General features: G+C 42.0%; 1 protein-coding gene across 2 annotated transcripts in view; it reads left to right on the forward strand.

The window, feature by feature from the left end:
- The window catches only part of PCSK5 (proprotein convertase subtilisin/kexin type 5), an 893,215-nt gene that overhangs the window by 629,173 nt on the left and 245,582 nt on the right, over positions 1-18,460 (forward strand). For both annotated transcript variants that reach the window (XM_029616187.1, XM_029616196.1), the window contains exons 17-19: positions 7,680-7,764; positions 10,336-10,439; positions 17,075-17,204. In XM_029616187.1, the coding sequence (XP_029472047.1) occupies positions 7,680-7,764; positions 10,336-10,439; positions 17,075-17,204 (319 nt within the window). The remainder of the gene's footprint in view (positions 1-7,679; positions 7,765-10,335; positions 10,440-17,074; positions 17,205-18,460) is intronic.

An 18,460-nucleotide genomic window follows, 5' to 3' on the forward strand; every position in this document is an offset into this window, starting at 1 on the left:
TATAACAAACAAAATGGGAGAAAATATAGTAGAAACATTTTCTTTTTTTCCACTGATTTTCTCAGTTTTTTGTTTTTTTTTTGTATGTAAGTCAAATAGCAAAGTTAACACATTACCCTGCCACCCACCCCTCCTACCCATCTGAGTAATCACACAACCTGCCTTACTTCTTAGACACCCTAAAATCCAGATTCTTTGACTGGTTAGGTTCAGATGGATTTAAAGAAATTGGCCCAGACACTTTCAAAATTTATTCCTGAATTAGCCATTTTGCCAACAAATGCTCTCATAATGCTGTGGATGAGACCAGATTATAGCACTGTTTTTAAAGTGATTTTCATTAACCATTTTCCAATGTCACAGGATTGTTTTTTGTTGGCACAAAGAATAATTCTGAGACCCTGAAAAATGTTTAATCTAGCTATGTAACTTGAATTCATTTACTTGAATGTTTTATTCTAACTAGGATCTAAAAGGAAGTCCCAGCAAAACCAAATCGGGTGTCTGAAGCATCTGGTATTTAGACACAGACAATATAAAATATGTAATACTTTTTGTTAAAACTGTTGAATTGGTGAGCATATGTATATAAATGCTATATCCTCTCCAACACTTGTTAAACAAGGCTACATTAAATTTGAAGATCCTAGAGGATGTGAGATAAACCCTATGAATTACTTTAAAGGATCTCACCTGGAATCACTATCCTCATATAATCCTTTCATAAGTGTAAAGTAACTTGCCATTGTCTTCAAACTGAAGTCCAAAATCCTCCTTCCAGGCACGTCAAAGATGCGCAAAATCCATTTCACATCCCTGTAAAGGCATACCATATTGTGCAGAGATTTCTGTAGGCTGAGATTACCCACGCTCTGAGGAATTTTCCAAAACCATCTTTGACTAGGAATAAGTCCCCTGCCTTTCCTTACACTGAGGCTACTTCTCAGTTGGATATATTTCCCAAATTCTTTCTCATTAAGATTACATTTGTGCTGCAGGCTAGCAAAACTCTGCAGACTGTGTGTGTGTGTGTGTGTGTGTTTTATGGTATATCCCATGTGATAACCTAAGAGAATACCAAGATCATGTTTTTCTGCATTTAAAAATTTGCAGGCTGATACTGAATAGATATAAATGCCTAATTTGAGGAGTTAGGTGCCTACATCTCCCTAAATGAAAATTTACCCTTGTTATTCCTGTTAAGTACCCAAATTTAGGTCCCTAAAAAGTAGACAGGGTCAGATCTGGGGATGTAAGTTGGGCATTCAGTGCCGATTTCCAATGCTAGGTGCTAAATCTAGGTGACTAAATAGGCCTAATTTAGGTGCTTAATTACGCCACCTATTTTCAGCTGAAAATAGGGATTTGGTTTTTCACCAGGCTGGACTCCGTCAAACCCACAGGAAGTTCTGAGTGGTATAACTGAGCTATATGGGCATTTTTCAGGCTGTCCAGTACAATTCCACATGCACATGGTGTAGGCATTCAGCATCGCAAGGGAAATCCCTGATCTCTCCCTAGTATCTTGCTAGACCAACTGTGTCCTCTTCAGAGTGTGATTATAGATATGTATATACTGTATGTGTCTGTGTGTGTGTGTTTCAGTGTAAGCTCCATTCTCCCAGGACAAGCAGGATGGTTAGGATGCCTCAATCTCTTTTTTTTTTCCACGGAGCCGAGTGGTCGCAGGAGCCGTGTGTGTTACGGTATTCAGCTTTGCTCTCTTCTCACAGTTTTGGAAATTTATTTTTTGTAGAGCTGCAGCTGTTTTTCTTTCCTTTTCCTTACACTAGTTTTAATTTATTTTTTCTTTTTCTTATTTCCTCTTCTTTCCACTGTCTGCCAGCCACATGGCAGGCCTTAGTCGCTGTGTAGCCTTGCAGAGTCTAATATTATCCCTTATTAAATAATTACTGCACCTGTTTTTTAGTATCTGTGTCCTTTCCTTTCTCTGTCTGTTTTTGTACCTTTGTCAGGTGCTAGTAGGACTGACAGAATGCAGTCCGTGGGTGATCCGTGTAGGCCACTGAACCTGGAGACTTGCTTGAGTTCTACCCGGGCAGGAGTTCCATGTCATTTTACCGATCGATCGGCATCAATGGAGGTTTGGACAGTGAAAAGATCGAGGACCACACCATTCCTGTGGGGGGAGGGGGGAGAGCTGATCTTCCCCACATTCAAAGGAACTAGTCTCCACGGGCAGGAGCCCTGGAAGATGTAGTCTCCCCTCCTGCTTGCCTATGATGGTAGTGCAGTCTCCTTGTGAGAGAAGGTGGGCAGGAGCCTGGGCAAGCAGCTTGCTGCTGCACCTTCAGTGCATGCCCAGTATTGGTTGCCCGTGCACATCTGTGACCAGTGCACCAATGATCTGACATGTCGATGTCAGGACCGCATTGGGGATCAGGACTACCATTGATGGCCTTGGTCACCTTTGAAGCCGTCGAGCTGCCGGGGCACCCTTGATGCCACTGAGGTGCGTGACTGCCCTCAATGTCATAAAGGCCACATGCACCAGCAAGCACCATGCATACTTCAAGCACACTAGCTGGGCCTTCTATACCATAGGTGTCTGGGTGTGCCATAGAGTCTCGATGCACCGGAAAAACAGCATCTAACTTAGCGTCATCAAGCACCTTGGGCCTCAATGTAGTGGAGTAATGAGACCAACCTCTAGTGTCAGTGACCAGGACTGCCATCAAGCTCCATTGTCGTCCTCAACGTGATCAGAACTGCAATAAATGCCCTTGATCCCATTGAGGTGCTTGTGTGGTTGCCCTCTATGCCATCGAGGTACGAAGCCTCGATGTCAACATGGTGTAGAGATACCGCGATACTATAGATGCCTTTGATGCTATCAAAGTGCAGGGCCATCATGGAGGCCATTGGGGGGTGCTGACAAGTGATGCCATTCATTGCCGCTCTCAACAATGTCTATCACCATCAACGAGGCACTGGGATCGCCATTGAGCGTCCTGGTCGCCCTCAAGGCCATCGACCACCAGGGCTCCTGAAAGCCCTCGAATGCCACTGAAGCCCTCTGGCAACAGTGGTTTTGACAAATTTGGTGCTGTCAAGCGCCAGAATCACATCTACTCAAGGTACCCTGGAGTGTCGAAGCATCCAGGCACGGTAGTCCGGTGTCCTCAAGGCTCCTTTGCTGTATCCAGATGGGGCACTGAGGGACATTGTGCTGTTCCATCACTTGACTACAGCTATTTGGCACCATGGATGCCAATGATCTCAAGGGCCCTGAGCCACTGGGATTGGGGTGCATAGGAGGACATGCCTAGCTTCATGCACCATTGGTGCTAATGAGTACTAGGGTTGCTGTTGAGGCTATCTTATAGGTGAGCCGAGAGGAACTGTCAATGACAGCACTAGTCATTGGTTTCTTTGGGCACCGATGAGGTGTGTTGTGGCTGCAGAGCTCCTGCCTGCAGGCACCCCTGGCATCTTCGGTACTACGGGTCCATCAGTTCCTTCAGGCATTGGTGTCTCTATTGGTATCAACTGGGCTGCTAATGTCTGCGAGCCCCAGGGATGGCACTATATACCGTTGATCTGGTCAAGACACAGTCAAGCACTGTCGAAGCCCTGGGTGCAGCATCGTTTGGTACCATTGGTGAGCACGAGAATGCTATGGGCCCCACAGGCGCTGTCACTATGATGGGTATCAGTGGTCGTGGTCGGATGCTGCAGGACACTATCGCAGAGCACCATGGGCACTGTCGGTTGCCATGGACTTCGCTGCTGCCATTCCATGAGGGAAACAGCGGTAAGCCATTCCAGACTCAATTTCAAGGGCTTTGTTAAGCCTCTTGGAACATTATCAGGTATTGGGGGTACCATGGGGGCAACGCCATAGAATGCCACCCACCACATGCCATAATCAGAGCCCCAGTGGTTCTGCAATGGAGACATCACACTGTTCCTATTCACTCCATTGGAAGTTAGTGTGATGGTGGATGAGAGCATGCACGGTTGGTACGGCAGGGGTCATCTACCCCAGGCATCATTCTCTCTGTCAGTGCAGTACACAGCTATGCCTGGGTTCTGCCATTGTCACAACAAGGTATCAGCCTTATCGTCTGTTCTGCACCATAAGGTGCTAGGGAGTGCTGGCGAGGAAGATGCCATCACACACTCTGTGATTGCTTTTTGGCAGCACGTAGTCACTGACGCTAATAGGTGGTGCCCAGCCCTTGCTGTGCCGTGAGATTCTACTGCCATCCGTAGGATGGGATACTACTGTATGAGTACTGGTAAGTGCTTTTACAGCGGAGGGCACTATTATTCCAGTTTCCTCTATTGTATGTGTGTGTATGTTTCCCTCATAGCGAGCACAACAGGACTGACCTAAGATTACAATCCCAGACAAACCCCTATGGGAGTGGTTACCAGGAAGAGAGTGTCAGATGTCTGGAGGCTTCCTCTTCCTCAGAAGAGGACTATGTCTTTTGACCCCTCCTGTGTTAGAAATCCCTTTTGTGGGGATGCCCCTGGGGCTCTGTCCCTTGCAGGTTTTATCATAGAACTGGAGCCTCGATTCTTTTCAATCGGTGCATCTCCTTGTAGGCCAGGACCAGAGAACAGCAGTGGCAGTCACTGGACCGTTTTTGCTGGGGTCCTTCCATTGATTACCGTGGTGGCTTACCCCATCTGAAGGTGGCTGCAAGTAGCAGATTTGGTCACTTCTGAACCTCAGTGATCAGTGACCTTAACATCTCTCTCATCTGGAGAGCTGGAAGGTTTTTGGAATCGGGAGGCCCTGATTCCTGTTGCTTTCCTGTCCTTCAAGAAGGGGAAGATGACTGGGTTTCCAGGGCGACTCTTATGGAACCCCCCCTGGATGCCTGTTTTTCCACCCCTACAGTGGATGTCCTTCATTCTCCATTTCCTGGAGAAAGGATGTCACTGCCTCTAACTGGCAGTTGCTCTCTGTTCCTTGTGGGATCTGAGAACCGGTCGGGCAGTAGTGCTCACCTTAGGTTGTCCTAAGGCACAGCAGGTCTATTTCATGAGGGAGACATTCCAGATTTGGTCTCACCGTCATACTAAGAGTCTTCTCTTTGGGGTAGCTCCCCGGTGAAGATTATGGGTTTCTTCCATCCAGGAGTCAATTTGATACCTGCTGAGTTGAATGGGTGTTTCTCATGGAGGACCACTATTGCCAATCATTCTCATCTGCAGGTCCCTACTTCAGTGAGGAGGGTTCTAGTCCATCTAATTGGCATCACCATATCCATGGCTGAGGGAGTTGGGGGACGATGGACCCCCGCAACAGAAGTGCTACTCTTGGTTGCAGTAGCTTGCAAGCTATACTTCCCATTTTAGGGATAACCCTGTCTGTCGACAAGGTAGTTCTGGTTCATGCATTGGTTGTTCCATTTACTGAACTGTGTGCTTCCTTGAGGGAAGTATAAGTAATTATGGCTGAGGTATTAATACATAAGCCAGGCTGGTGGACAGTCTGTTCCGAGATCACACTGACTCTGTCCTGATACCCTTAGGGTTTCCAGGCTGGTGAAGAAATCCTGTTCTTCAGGGGTTTACAGTATTCTATTCCTAGAGGTGTACTCCAAGTAGAATCTCTGTCAGCTATACTGTTTAACATTTATTTGTTACCCCTATGTCACCTTTTAGCTGGATTAGGCATAGATTTCAAGATCTACGCAGATTATATTCAGTTTTTCATCCCTTACATTGGCTCTTTGTCCAAGAATGTATCAATTGCTAGTCTCTGCATTAACTCCATTAACACTTGGTTATCTCGTAATCGTCTAAAACTTAACCTTTCTAAAACTGAAATCTTGCATCTATCCACCATTCCTCATTCGCAGTGTGGCCCACCGACTTACTTAACATTTGGCAATTTTTCCATCCCTATTACATCCCTATCCATCTCTCAAAATATTTCTTGTGTGGTAAAAACTTCTTTTTGTAAGATTCATCTGTTCACGCGTTTAAAACCTTTGCTATACCCCAACGACTGTCGTACAGTTTTACAAGCCCTGATTCTTACAGGGTTAGCTTACTGCAATGCATTATACCTAGGTCTTCCGGACCCTGTCTTACGTCCTCTACAACTAATACAAAATACAGCTGCTCCTATTCTTACAAACTCAAAATATCTAGATCATAGCACTCCTGTCCTCTGTTTGCTGCACTGGCTCCCAGTTCATTTCGAATACAATACAAAATTCTATCTATCATTCACAATCTCATATATAAGGAATCTGCTATTTGGTTATGCTCTTCCCTACGACTGTATCAGCCTACATGCCATCTCCGCTCCATTTACACAAGTCTCCTCTAGGTTCCCCCTGTTAAAGTAGCCAGAATAGACATCACTAGAAGGTGTGCCTTTTCGGTCACTGCCCCTATTCTCTGGAATTCCATCCCCGATTCTCTCAGGCAATTAACAAACATTACAGAATTTTAAGAAAAGTTTAAAAACCTACTTATGCTTCATTGCATTTAAATAATCCACAAGGATCTGAACCCAACTGTTTCTATCTAGAGGCTTGTTTGTTTGTTTTTTTCACTGTCCTGTTTTTATTTTTATTGTTTTATGACCTGTATAGTTTTACCTTATTTTGTGATTGTTTTTATTATGCATGTATATTTTTGTAAACCGCTTCGATCTACCTTCCATTGTAGAAGCGGTATATAAAAGATTTAAAATAAATAAATGGCAGGAAGAGAGGGGCTGGATTATTGAGTAGAATGCCTTTTCTATGCTCTGTCCAATCCTGCTTTGCCCCCTCCCTTCCTGTTCTCTGCAAGGGCCAGGAGGGGAGGGGGAAGGGAAACACACCTCTTGGATAGCAAAATATTTCATTAACCTGCACCTCCTATTCCCCATGAATGCCGGATAATAGAACTTAAAATGTTTATGTAGGTGTGTATGTGTGTGTATGTATCAGTCGTCCAGGGTGTGCTGTAATATTAGCATTTCTATATTTTCCTGAGATGCGTAATCATGTAGATCAAAATGTTGGTGTTCATGATATGAGTTTACATTCACAATAAGTGGTTTCTTTAAATGTCTTTTTTTTTTTTCAGTTCCTCACAGAATAGTTGTATATCATTAACACTTTCTGAAATCTGATTTGTCCTTTGGTTCTGAAAACAGTTACGCAAATTTAGCATGGGGTGGTGCCAGATTTCTAGCTTTCATCCTTGGATGGCACATGCCCAGTAACATCCTTTTGAAATTTCCTTTCCAGTTCTGTGTATGTATAGTGTATATAGATAAATATGAGCTGAGGACAGAGAATTGGGTGCACACCTGATTTACATATTTTATTTTGGTTCAGAGAAATAGTAATGTTCATTGTTTAGCAGTTTGTGCTGGTACTTTTAAAGAAGGGTTAGATATTAGGTAACACATGCACTGTATCGCGGGTGTGAGTCACAATGCTTTGGCACAATAAAACTTTATTCTTTTTTAAAGCACAAGGATTGGCATGCTATGAAGTGATGGAGAGCAGTAGATACTGGAGGAGAGGGTGAGATGTTGTTGCAGTGTAGCTCTTGGCATTTTTCCTTTGTCCCTCCAGCTTCCCCTCTGCTCCTTTGTTTATGTTTATCATTTAGAGCAGTGGTAGGTAGCATTGCTGTCCTTTTTGAGGGATCGAGGCTAAAATTGATTGACCCTGATTCTTGTTGCCTTGTAGAGAAGAGCCTTTGCCGAAAGTGCAGTGAAAATTGTAAGACCTGCAGTTCAGACCAAATCTGTACAGAATGCAGACATGGCCTAAGGTAAGGAAGTTGTGGATTAGTCTGCACTCAGTGATGCAACTGAGCATGTAGCTATATAGGAAAGTTAAAATATGACTCTCTTAACCTTGATGGAGCCCTACTTTTATGATCTGAGGATTTTCTGCCTCTTTCTTGTGTGTCCATATGTCCTTTTTTAGATTAACATAATCTGTATTTACTGCAAGAAATCAAAGCATATAGCTAGAGAGAATGTCAGCCTTTCCTGTCGTGAACTGCTATATGGCAGACATAGATAATGCTGCCGAGAACCTTCTTCTGATCCATTCCTCTGATAGGAACTCTGTTATCTCTTTATTGTCTTTTCTTTGATATCTCCATAAACCTCCAGTTACTTGAACTATCCCTACCACATTCTGCAGATGGATTTGATGCTGCATTTTTGTAACTTGGAATAGTCACTTAAAGCAGATATAACTTGGACTTCACGCTGCAGTGTTTATAATCTCATCTAGGATATAATGATGTAGAGAATGTCAGTAGCAAATAAGTTACATATGATAAGAAATTAACAACCTGAAAGAAGTACATATACATCCTGTAAACTGCTAGGCCAGGAAGATTCACGGCCAAGTGTGCTTGGGGATGATTGACCCAGCAGTTTCCTGCTGCTCCTTGTGCGCTTCCACTAATCTTTATTTGCAGCTGCCTGGGGGATTTTTTTCCACCTATTTTATGTTACCTCCTGGGCTGATAGTCCCGGATAAAACCCAAGAGTCCACAACTCACCTAAGCTCTCACAATCCGCTATTCCCTTGATGAGAAATTATCTGAGTGGGTGCAAATAGCACGGCAACAGGTTGCATATCCTTACTCAAAGAGAAGATGTGCACCAATGATCGTATGTCCTCAAGAGTAAATTCACAAGCAGAATGCTTTATTTCAACCTTTAAAATCTGGTTTTTAAATAAAGAGACAGCATGTCCCAGCCCCGATATGAGTGGTGTTTCGCAAGACTGCCTAAGACTTATTTTTGTTATTTCACCAGGTGACTATCTCCCCTTGACAAAGCAGTCTCATGACTCCTACCTCTCCAGTAGAACTTCTCCCATCTTCTCTCCAGTCATAGTACCTAAATGGTACTGGTGTTATTTCTCTTCTCCAATTATCTTCAGTAGATATTCACGATAACTCGTCTCTCATCTCTCTTCCTTTGGTCATTCCTCCTCAAAGATATTGATGATCCCGTGTTCCTTCCCAGTGAAGGAACCCCCTCCTTTAGATGTTAAATCCAAACTAAAACTGAACCCCCTAGAGTAGGGAAAAACCCAGCAAAATTCAGCAAAAATACCAAAAAGGAAAAGCAAATCAAATGAGACATTGGAAGGTGGGGGGGAAAAAATGCTCCCATTTCAGAGGAAAGAGAAATTCTATAAACATAGCCCTTAAATGAAGGAAAGCTCTCCGTTGCCTCTGGAAAACTGGGACCCATTCTCTGAACCCCCTGCGTCTTTGCCCCTCAACAAAAAATAAACCAGGAACAACCATGACATGCTGCTCCTGAAAGAATAACACACAATTTCCACAAGGTAAAATGGTGGAAATGCTTTATATCTTAAAGGCCTTACCATTCCCACCCGCTTTACCATCCTGTTCCTCCCAAGGCAAAAAAAGTGGACCAGCGGGTTCTGGTAGAGAGCCTTTAGGCCTCTGCGTTTATATCCTCTTCCTATCATGCACCAGGGCTTCTTCCAAAACCACTATAATCTTGCAGGTCCCTAAATACTGGAAAATGTTTATGCAAAGAATAAACATGCCTCTGGGTATTTTAACTTCCTGAAATATGAAGCTACTTCCAAATTTATATCATGGGGTTTTCTTTCTTTAATTCTCCAAATTCAAATGTAATCAACCCCTTATTTAACACTCTTTTTCCCCCTATAATCCCTGTTATTAGTCTAGCTGATTCTTTTCATGGTGGATTTTGAACTGCAGATTTCAGTAGCTGTAATTTTTTATACTGCCCCACTCTGCCTCCAGTATCATCATCAGCAAATGAAACTTTGCTCACATATTTTGAATGAAAACATCTTAGAATATTTTTCCTCCAGCAAAAATGCTTTTGGCCTTAAGTTTTGCATATTAAAGGGAGTGCCCTTTTAGGGTTACTTTGGCTCTGTGCTTTATGGACCACATGAAATGTTAAACAGAGGCTCATAGTGAGTTTTCCAGCTATGACAAATGACTATGTACTAAATGAAAATATCAACCATCACATATTTTGGTCACTGGAACCAAAGTGGCTTCTGTGTTTCTCTACCAGCAGAATTATTAATGTTCAAAACCACCCTGAGGGCCTGATTTGTTTTTTAGCTTTTCTCCCATTCTGTCTGTATAGGGGAAGGGGAAAGACTTAAACAAATCAGGCCCAATGTGGTGGTGTCTGCCGCAGCAAAGTGCTTGTCCCAGCGTCGTCAGCAGAGGTTGCTCAGCATTTTGCTGCCTTTTATGGAAAAAAGACATCTCCATTGCTTCTGAGTTTCATCCCTTGCCTGAGGGCATTCTCACCTCACAGCATTTTCAGTTCTCTCTGTTTTGTTTCCCCCCCTCTAGCTTGCAGGGGTCCATGTGCGTAGTTAGCTGTGAAGACGGAACATTTTACAATAGCCACATGAAGGAGTGTGATCCGTGCCACCGGACATGTGCTACGTGCTCAGGTACCTCTGAAATGAGCTGCTCTAACGTCAGACTACCGCAGAGTATTCCAGAGTGAGCAGTGGTGGTCACTTTATTTTGTTTCTTTTTCTTTTTCCTAGTGATTTTAAATTTTGTGTTAAAAATTTCTGCATTAAGGGCAAATAATTGTATTTGTCATGTTAGTCTACTTAAATAAGTAGAATTAAGGATATGCAAACAACCTATAGGTGATACCTTTTTATTTGACTCAGTACAGCTATGATTAACTCTTGAAAGCTAATCACAGGTGTACTGATGCTTGTTGAGAACTGGAGGTACCTACTGCTATTCCATGCCTTAGGGCCTACTTTTTCTGCCGGTGAACCAAACCTGAAAGAATCCAAAAAAGCTCTCGAGCCCTAACTCAAAGCACACATCACAGTACCAGTTCTTATATGGTTGGAAAAGAATGGATGTTTATAGTCAGACGCAGGTTTGTTCTAGTGGTTAGAGGAATTAAATGGTTCTGAAGAATTCCTAGTTACTACAAGTTCATCTCACTGTCCCACTGGCTGGCTGTGTGACTTTAGATGATTCACTTTTGTCTTCCTGTCCCTCAATTTATCCACTCAAGCTTGGCTAAGAAAAATAATTTTCCTCCCCCCTTTAACCACTGGAAGCATTAATTTGGATCAGGCATCAAAATTGATTGCAAGACTTTTTACCTCAGGTGGCACTATGTGTGTTTCTGAAGAGTTGAGATTTTTCTAAATATATGCATTGGAGATCCATTATAATTATGTGCAAAGAATAAGAAGAGTTAGTGGAGAATAGAGTGCTTTAGATTTATGCTGGGCTGTCTAGCAAAATTTGTTATAAAGCAATAACTCTCCCTTTTCCTAGGCATAAAGCTGTTACCCTGTTTTTGTATCCATCAGGACCAGCCAAGCGTTTTAAGTATTGGGATTATATCTGCTTTCTGCTATTGACTCTGATCTTAACCAAGATGTTTTATTTCACAGTGATTGCAGGACCCAGCTGAAAATGAGGCATTTAACTTAGTCTGACTTTCTCAGTCGACAAATTAGATTGCTTTAATTATCATCAGCCATACGATATTGTGTATACTTGTTCTGTTTTATAAGAACATAAGAGATTGCCATGCTGGGTCAGACCAAGGATCCATCAAGCCCAGCATCCTGTTTCCAATAGAGGCCAAGCCAGGCCACAAGAACCTACAATTACCCAATCACCAAGAAGATCCCATGCTACTGATGCAATTAATAGCAGTGGCTATTCCCTAAGTAAACTTGATTAATAGCAGTTAATGGACTTCTCCTCCAAGAACTTACCCAAACCTTTTTTGAACCCAGCTACATTAACTGCACTAACCACATCCTCTGGCAACAAATTCCAGTGATTAATTGTGCGTTGAGTGAAAAATAATTTTCTCTGATTAATCTTAAATGTGCTACTTGTTAACTTCATGGAATGCCCTCTATTCCTTCTATTATCCGAAAGTGTAAATAACCGATTCACATCTACTTGTTCAAGACCTCTCATGATCTTAAAGACATATCCTCCCTCAGCCATCTCTTCTCCAAGCTGAACAGCCCTAATCTCTTCAGCCTTTCCTCATAGGGGAGCTGTTCCATCCTCTATCATTTTGGTTGCCCTTCTCTGTACCTTCTCCATTGCAACTATATCTTTTTTGAGATGTGGCAACCAGAATTGTACACAGTATTCAAGGTGTGGTCTCACCATGGAGCGATACAGAGGCATTATGACATTTTCCAATTTATTAACCATTCCCTTCCAAATAATTCCTAACATTTTGTTTGCTTTTTTGACTGCTGCAGCACACAGAGCCGACGATTTTAAAGTATTATCCACTATGATGCTTAGATCTTTTTCCTGGGTGGTAGTTCCTAATATGGAACCTAACATTGTATAACTACATAAAGGGTTATTTTTCCCTATATGCAACACCTTGCACTTGTCCACATTAAATTTCATCTGCCATTTGGATGCCCAATCTTCCAGTCTTGCAGGGTCCTCCAGTAAGGTATCACAATCCGCTTGTGATTTAACTACTCTGAATAATTTTGTATCGTCCGCAAATTTGATAACCTTACTCGTCGTATTCCTTTCCAGATCATTTATATATATATATATATATTGAAAAGTACCAGTCCAAGTACAGATCCCTGGGGCACTCTACTGTTATCCTTTCCCACTGAGAAAATTGACCATTTAATCCTACTCTCTGTTTCCTGTCTTTTAACCAGTTTGTAATCCACGAAAGGACATCGCCTCCTATCCCATGACTTTTTTGTTTTCTTAGAAGCCTCTCATGAGGGACTTTGTCAAACGCCTTCTGAAAATCCATATACACTACATCTACCAGTTCACCTTTATCCACATGTTTATTAACCCCTTCAAAAAATGAAGCAGATTTGTTAGGCAATCCATGCTGACTATATTCCATTAAACCATGTCTTTCTATTTGCTCTACGATTTTGATCTTTAGAATAGTTTCCACTATTTTTCCCGGCACTGAAGTCAGGCTTACTGGTCTTTAGTTACCTGGATTGCACCTGGAGCCCTTTTTAAATATTGGGGCTATATAGGCCACCCTCCAGTCTTCAGGTACAATGGATGATTTTAATGATAGGTTATAAATTTTAATTAATAGATCAGAAATTTCATTTTTTAGTTCCTTCAGTACCCTAGGATGCATACCATCTGGTCCAGGTGATTTGCTACTCTTTAGTTTGTCAATCTGGCCTACTACATCTTCCCGGATCACAGTGATTTGGTTCAGTTCGTCTGACTCATCACCCTTGAAAACCATTTCCAGAACTGGTATCTCCCCAACATCCTCAATAGTAAACACGAAAGCAAAGAATTAATTTAGTTTTTCTGCAATGGCTTTATCTTCCCTAAGAGCCCCTTTAACCCCTCGGTCACCTGGTCCAACACAGGTTTCTTGCTCCGGATATATTTTAAAAAGTTTTTATTATGAGTTTTTGCCACTATGACCAATTTCATTTCAAATTCTCTCTTCGCCTGTCTTATCAATATTTTACACTTAACTTGACAATGCTTATGTTTTATCCTATTTTTTTCAGATGGATCCTTCTTCCAATTTTTGAAGGAAGGTTTTTTTTGGCTAAAATAGCCTCTTTCACCTCACCTTTTAACCAAGACTGTAAACATTTTGCCTTCTTTCCACCTTTCTTAATGCGTGGAATACATCTGGACTGCGCATCTAGGATTGTATTTTTAAACAGTGTCTTTGTCTGTTGAACATTTTAACCTTTGCAGCTGTACCTTTCAGTTTTTTTCTATTTTCCTCATTTTATCAAAGTTTCCCTTTTGAAAGTTTAGAGTTAGAGCTGTAGATTTACTTACTGTCCCCCTTCCAGTTATTAGTTTAAATTTGATCATGTTATGATCACAATTGCCAAGTGGCCCCACCACCATTACCTCTCTCACCAAATCCTGCGTTCTACTAAGAATTAAATCTAAAATAGCTCCCTCTCTTGCTGGTTCCTGAACCAATTGCTCCATGAAGTAGGCATTTATTACATCCAGGAACTTTGTCTCTAGCAAGTTCTGGTGTTACATTTACCCAGTCAATATTGGAGTAATTGAAATCTCCACATATACAGCGTGCAAGGAAATGGTAAACCAAGTCCACCTTCAAGGTTATAATAATTTTTTTATTTAACTGAATTTCTTCAATATTGTTAGTGGCAACTCCATATATCTTCAACAACAGTCATTTAAAGTCCCCCGACACGGTCCGTGTTTCGCGGTGGCTGCATCGGGAGGGACCCACAATCAATATCATCTTATATATGCATCATGGAGCGTATGATGCATATATAAGATGATATTGATTGTGGGTCCGTCCCGATGCAGCCACCGCGAAACACGGACCGTGTCGGGGACTTTAAATGACTGTTGTTGAAGATATATGGAGTTGCCACTAACAATATTGAAGAAATTCAGTTAAATAAAAAAATTATTATAACCTTGAAGGTGGACTTGGTTTACCTTTTCCTTGCACGTTGTATATGTGGATATTTACTGATGTGCAAGGCATTTTGCTTCATGCTTTTGCTTGAGTAATTGAAATCTCCCATTATTATTGCACTGCCAAATTTATATACAGTAGGTGTATACATGTGTGTTTGTGTACATACTGTATAAAAATATGTATAGAGAGAGTGTGAGTAAATACTACTTTGGATACTAAGCAGAATGTCAACTTTGATTCTAAAAGGTTTGGCTGTTTGGAGTATAGTATAGTAACCAACTAAGAAAGGAACCATTTGTTCATTTAAAGAACAGCTTATGTGAAGGAACAAAAAAAAAAGGCTAATTGAGCCACAGAAACATGCCTAGCTGGGCAATAGGCTTCAGATGTAAGGCATTCTTCAGCTATCCTATATTAATAATGAGGTTCCCATTGTTGGAGCATCCATTTTGTACCAGGAACAAAGCAGTGACATCAGCTCATCACATTCTCTAACAGGGCTTGAGAAATAAGCTAATAATTGGATGTCAAGAATGTCTTTTAAGAAAGCTCTGTTGATTTTAATAGATGTTGGATAAGTGTTGTTCAGTCTTTGTGAGTTAGCCGCTTGTCAGAGCCACATTCCTGTCTCATAAGAAAATAGTGAAGGACATGCTAGATTAGGCCAATGGACCATCAAGCCAAGCATCCTGTCTCCCAACAGTGGCCAGTCCAAGCATCTGAATGGGCCAAGTGTGAGGGTTCAAGTCTGTGGAAATGGGTCAAGCAAACGGAATAGTGAACCCGGTCCAGAGGTAGGAGGGACAGAACATTTTCTGGGCTGGATAGGGAAACACACCACTTGTTATATACTATTCTAATTGTTTATGCTAGTATTCCACCTTCACACAAAATAAGGTCCACTCCAATGTATATTTCAAACAGTTAAACTTTTATTTCTGGGAATACCAGCACTCGTTATTTACAGAAATGGTAAAGGATAGTAAATCATGCTGATTTAATCAGGGTTCATGGCTTTTACAGCCAAAATGCAGCTTTAGTGATATCAAGTTAACTTACCAACAACTATTACAAAAGTTAGAGGATTTCTTTCTATGTCTCAACAATACACTCAAATATTCCTCATGCCTACACCTTAGAAAATGTTACTCATATTCCTTTTGTGATTCTCAATCCTGGATTTGCATTGTCTCAACTCTGCCATCAGCTAGGGCACATCAACTTCCTCTCAATACCCATATCTATTTTAGTTGCATCGGTGCTCATTCATGAGGTACAGATCTTACCTCTCCTTAGGTCAAGTAATTCTGTATCCTTCACTCCCCAGCTCTCCTTTAAGCAGTATCCAAGGACTTATCCAAGCCCCTATAAGTCCCTCTACAATGAGGAAGGGTCCTCAGGCTCACCAGCCTGAGGACTTCCTCTAATCTTCTTCCACCAAACTTATTACCAAACATTATATGCCTCTATGAACACTTCTTCTAAAGGATCTCATCCTCTATCCTCTTAACCTCAGTGGTAACTCTGACTAGAAACTTCACCTTTAAATAACATGCAATGGGTTCTGTGGACCATTCCCTATGCCATCTTGTGGAACTTCACTGGTACTGCACAACTAGAGGTCCATATTCAAAAGCCATTTAGATGGATAACATAATAGTTATCCATCTAAATAGCTTACCAGGCTATATTTAGCCCTTATCTGGCTAAATTCTAGCTGGCAAATAAGCCAGATAAAAAAGGGGTGTTTCCGGGAAGAGGTTGAGTTGTCCGGCTAACCTAGCTGTATACTGGGTATATTTGGCTATGTTAACCCTGATAGCTTTAAGCCTGCTTCAGAGCAGACACGAAGTTATCCGGCTTCGTATGGGCAGATAACTCACTACTTACCCAGATATTTTAAGAGGTACAGGGTAAGTAGCACATCTTAAGGAAAAAAAAACCTAAGTCGTGGGCCTCCCAGCACTCCCCCCACCACCACCACATGTATCTCCCCCCTCCGCCCTTGGATATCCCAACAAACTGGCCCAATCTGGAAAACTTAAAACTTTCAGCAGGACTTTTGCCACTGGCCCTGGCTTCCCCCTCCAGGTGATGGTGGTAGGGGGTGGGTGTGGGGCCGGGAAGCCCATGACTTAGGGGGGGTTTTTCTACGATGTCCAGATAAGTAGCGAGTTAGCCTACCACACGAGGCTATATAATTTTAGTCCTAACCGGGCATTTTCAATCAGTCTCCAGTTAGGGTTAAAGTTATGTAACCGGATAACTTTCAGTGTAGCGTTTATTCCGTTGAATATACTGGACAAGTTATCCAGCAAACTTCAGCCGGATAACTTGTCCACTAAAAGGCCTACTTGAATATTGGCCTCCTAGTAATTTTCCTCCATGTACTCAGAAAGATATTGTGGGGCTCCCCCACCCAAAATCTCTACCTGGGCCATACTCTTATGATAAGAGTACATATTGCGTTGGCTGCTAGTTTAGTGACTTACAGATGTTTTTAGTCCAGTATCTAGGCAATGAATTTGCTATGTGTTGAGGTCAAAGTGGAACTTCCTGTTACCCGGTGTGTAATACAAGCACAAACATGCAATATCTGACAGTTATAACATGTTTTATCTTGAATTTAAGGTGCAGCAGCAGATGCTTGTATAAACTGTACCGATGTTTATTTAATGGAAGACGGAAGATGCGTGCCGACTTGCAGCACTGGATATTACTTCGATCAGTCTCTTGAAAATGGATATAAAACCTGCAGAAAGTAAGCTTTCATTCTGCTAATAAAGATGCATCTCATTTTTAATATATAAAGCAGGAGTGGCCAACTCCTGTCCTCGAGAGCCGCAAACAGGGCTGTTTTTCCAGGATATCCACAATGAATATGCATGAGATAGATTTGCATATAGTGCAGGCAGTGCATGCAAATCTATCTCATGCATATTCATTGTGGATATCCTGAAAGCCTGGCCTCTTTGTGGCTCTCGAGGAGCAAAGTTGGCTACCCCTGATATAAAGCATGCTTTCAAAATTAAATACAATATTTATTGCAGTTTAAATTGTAAATATAGAGTTGCACATTGTGTGATCATAAAGGCATAAAATTACAGCTAAAGGATCCAAGCAGAAAGCCATGAATACCTGGAGCACTTTCTGCCAGACTCCATCTGTTGCAAACATCCAGCATGCATTTTGTACATAGAGGGGATTTATGCTTTTGAAAAGAAGGGAAAACCTAGAGGTAGAAGCGCTGACTATAAATATATAATGCTTCTGAGACTCCTGCGTTCAGATCCTGCACTTTAGCTGCAGATCTGTGTGGCCTTGGGTAACTCATTTTATATTATGGTGTCTGAACTATAATTCGATGGTAATTACATTGGTTTTTCTTTCCTCCCCTCCTCCACTGATTGCTTTTGGGCAATCTGTATACCAAAATATGTTCCCAGGCCATTCACATTTGGCCTGGTGCAGGCTTGTCCTTAAATACTATTTCCTAAAACACATGAGGATCGCAGCTGGACACAGAACAAGATCTCAATTGCCTTGCACACCTCACATGTACAATACGTTGCAAAAGTAACAATCCTCCATTTAGTAAAATAATATTCCAAATGTACTAATCTGCCTTGGTGATCAGAAGCAGTCGGGGAGGGCTGGAAATGTAGCTGATGGCATGTTGCTCAGATGCAGCTTTGTCAAGGGGTTAGTACTAGGGGTGTGCATTCGTTTGCAATGTGTTGGCAATCTGCAACGTATATGCCATATTCTTTGTATTCGTGGGGGTCACGAAATGTATGGCGAACCCCCATCAATACAACGTATCACTAACGAATAAACCCCCACCCTCCTGACCCTCCCCCAAGACTTGCCAAAAGTCCCTGGTGGTCCAGCGGGGATCCTGGAGCGATCTCCTGCACTCGGACTGTCTGTATTCAAAATGGCGCCAATAGCCTTTGCCCTTACTCTGTCACAGGGGCTACCGGGGCCATTACTATGTCACAGGGGTTACCGGTGCCA

The sequence above is a fragment of the Rhinatrema bivittatum genome, chromosome 1 (assembly GCF_901001135.1).
Source record: "Rhinatrema bivittatum chromosome 1, aRhiBiv1.1, whole genome shotgun sequence".
In the NCBI taxonomy this organism is placed as follows: domain Eukaryota; kingdom Metazoa; phylum Chordata; class Amphibia; order Gymnophiona; family Rhinatrematidae; genus Rhinatrema; species Rhinatrema bivittatum.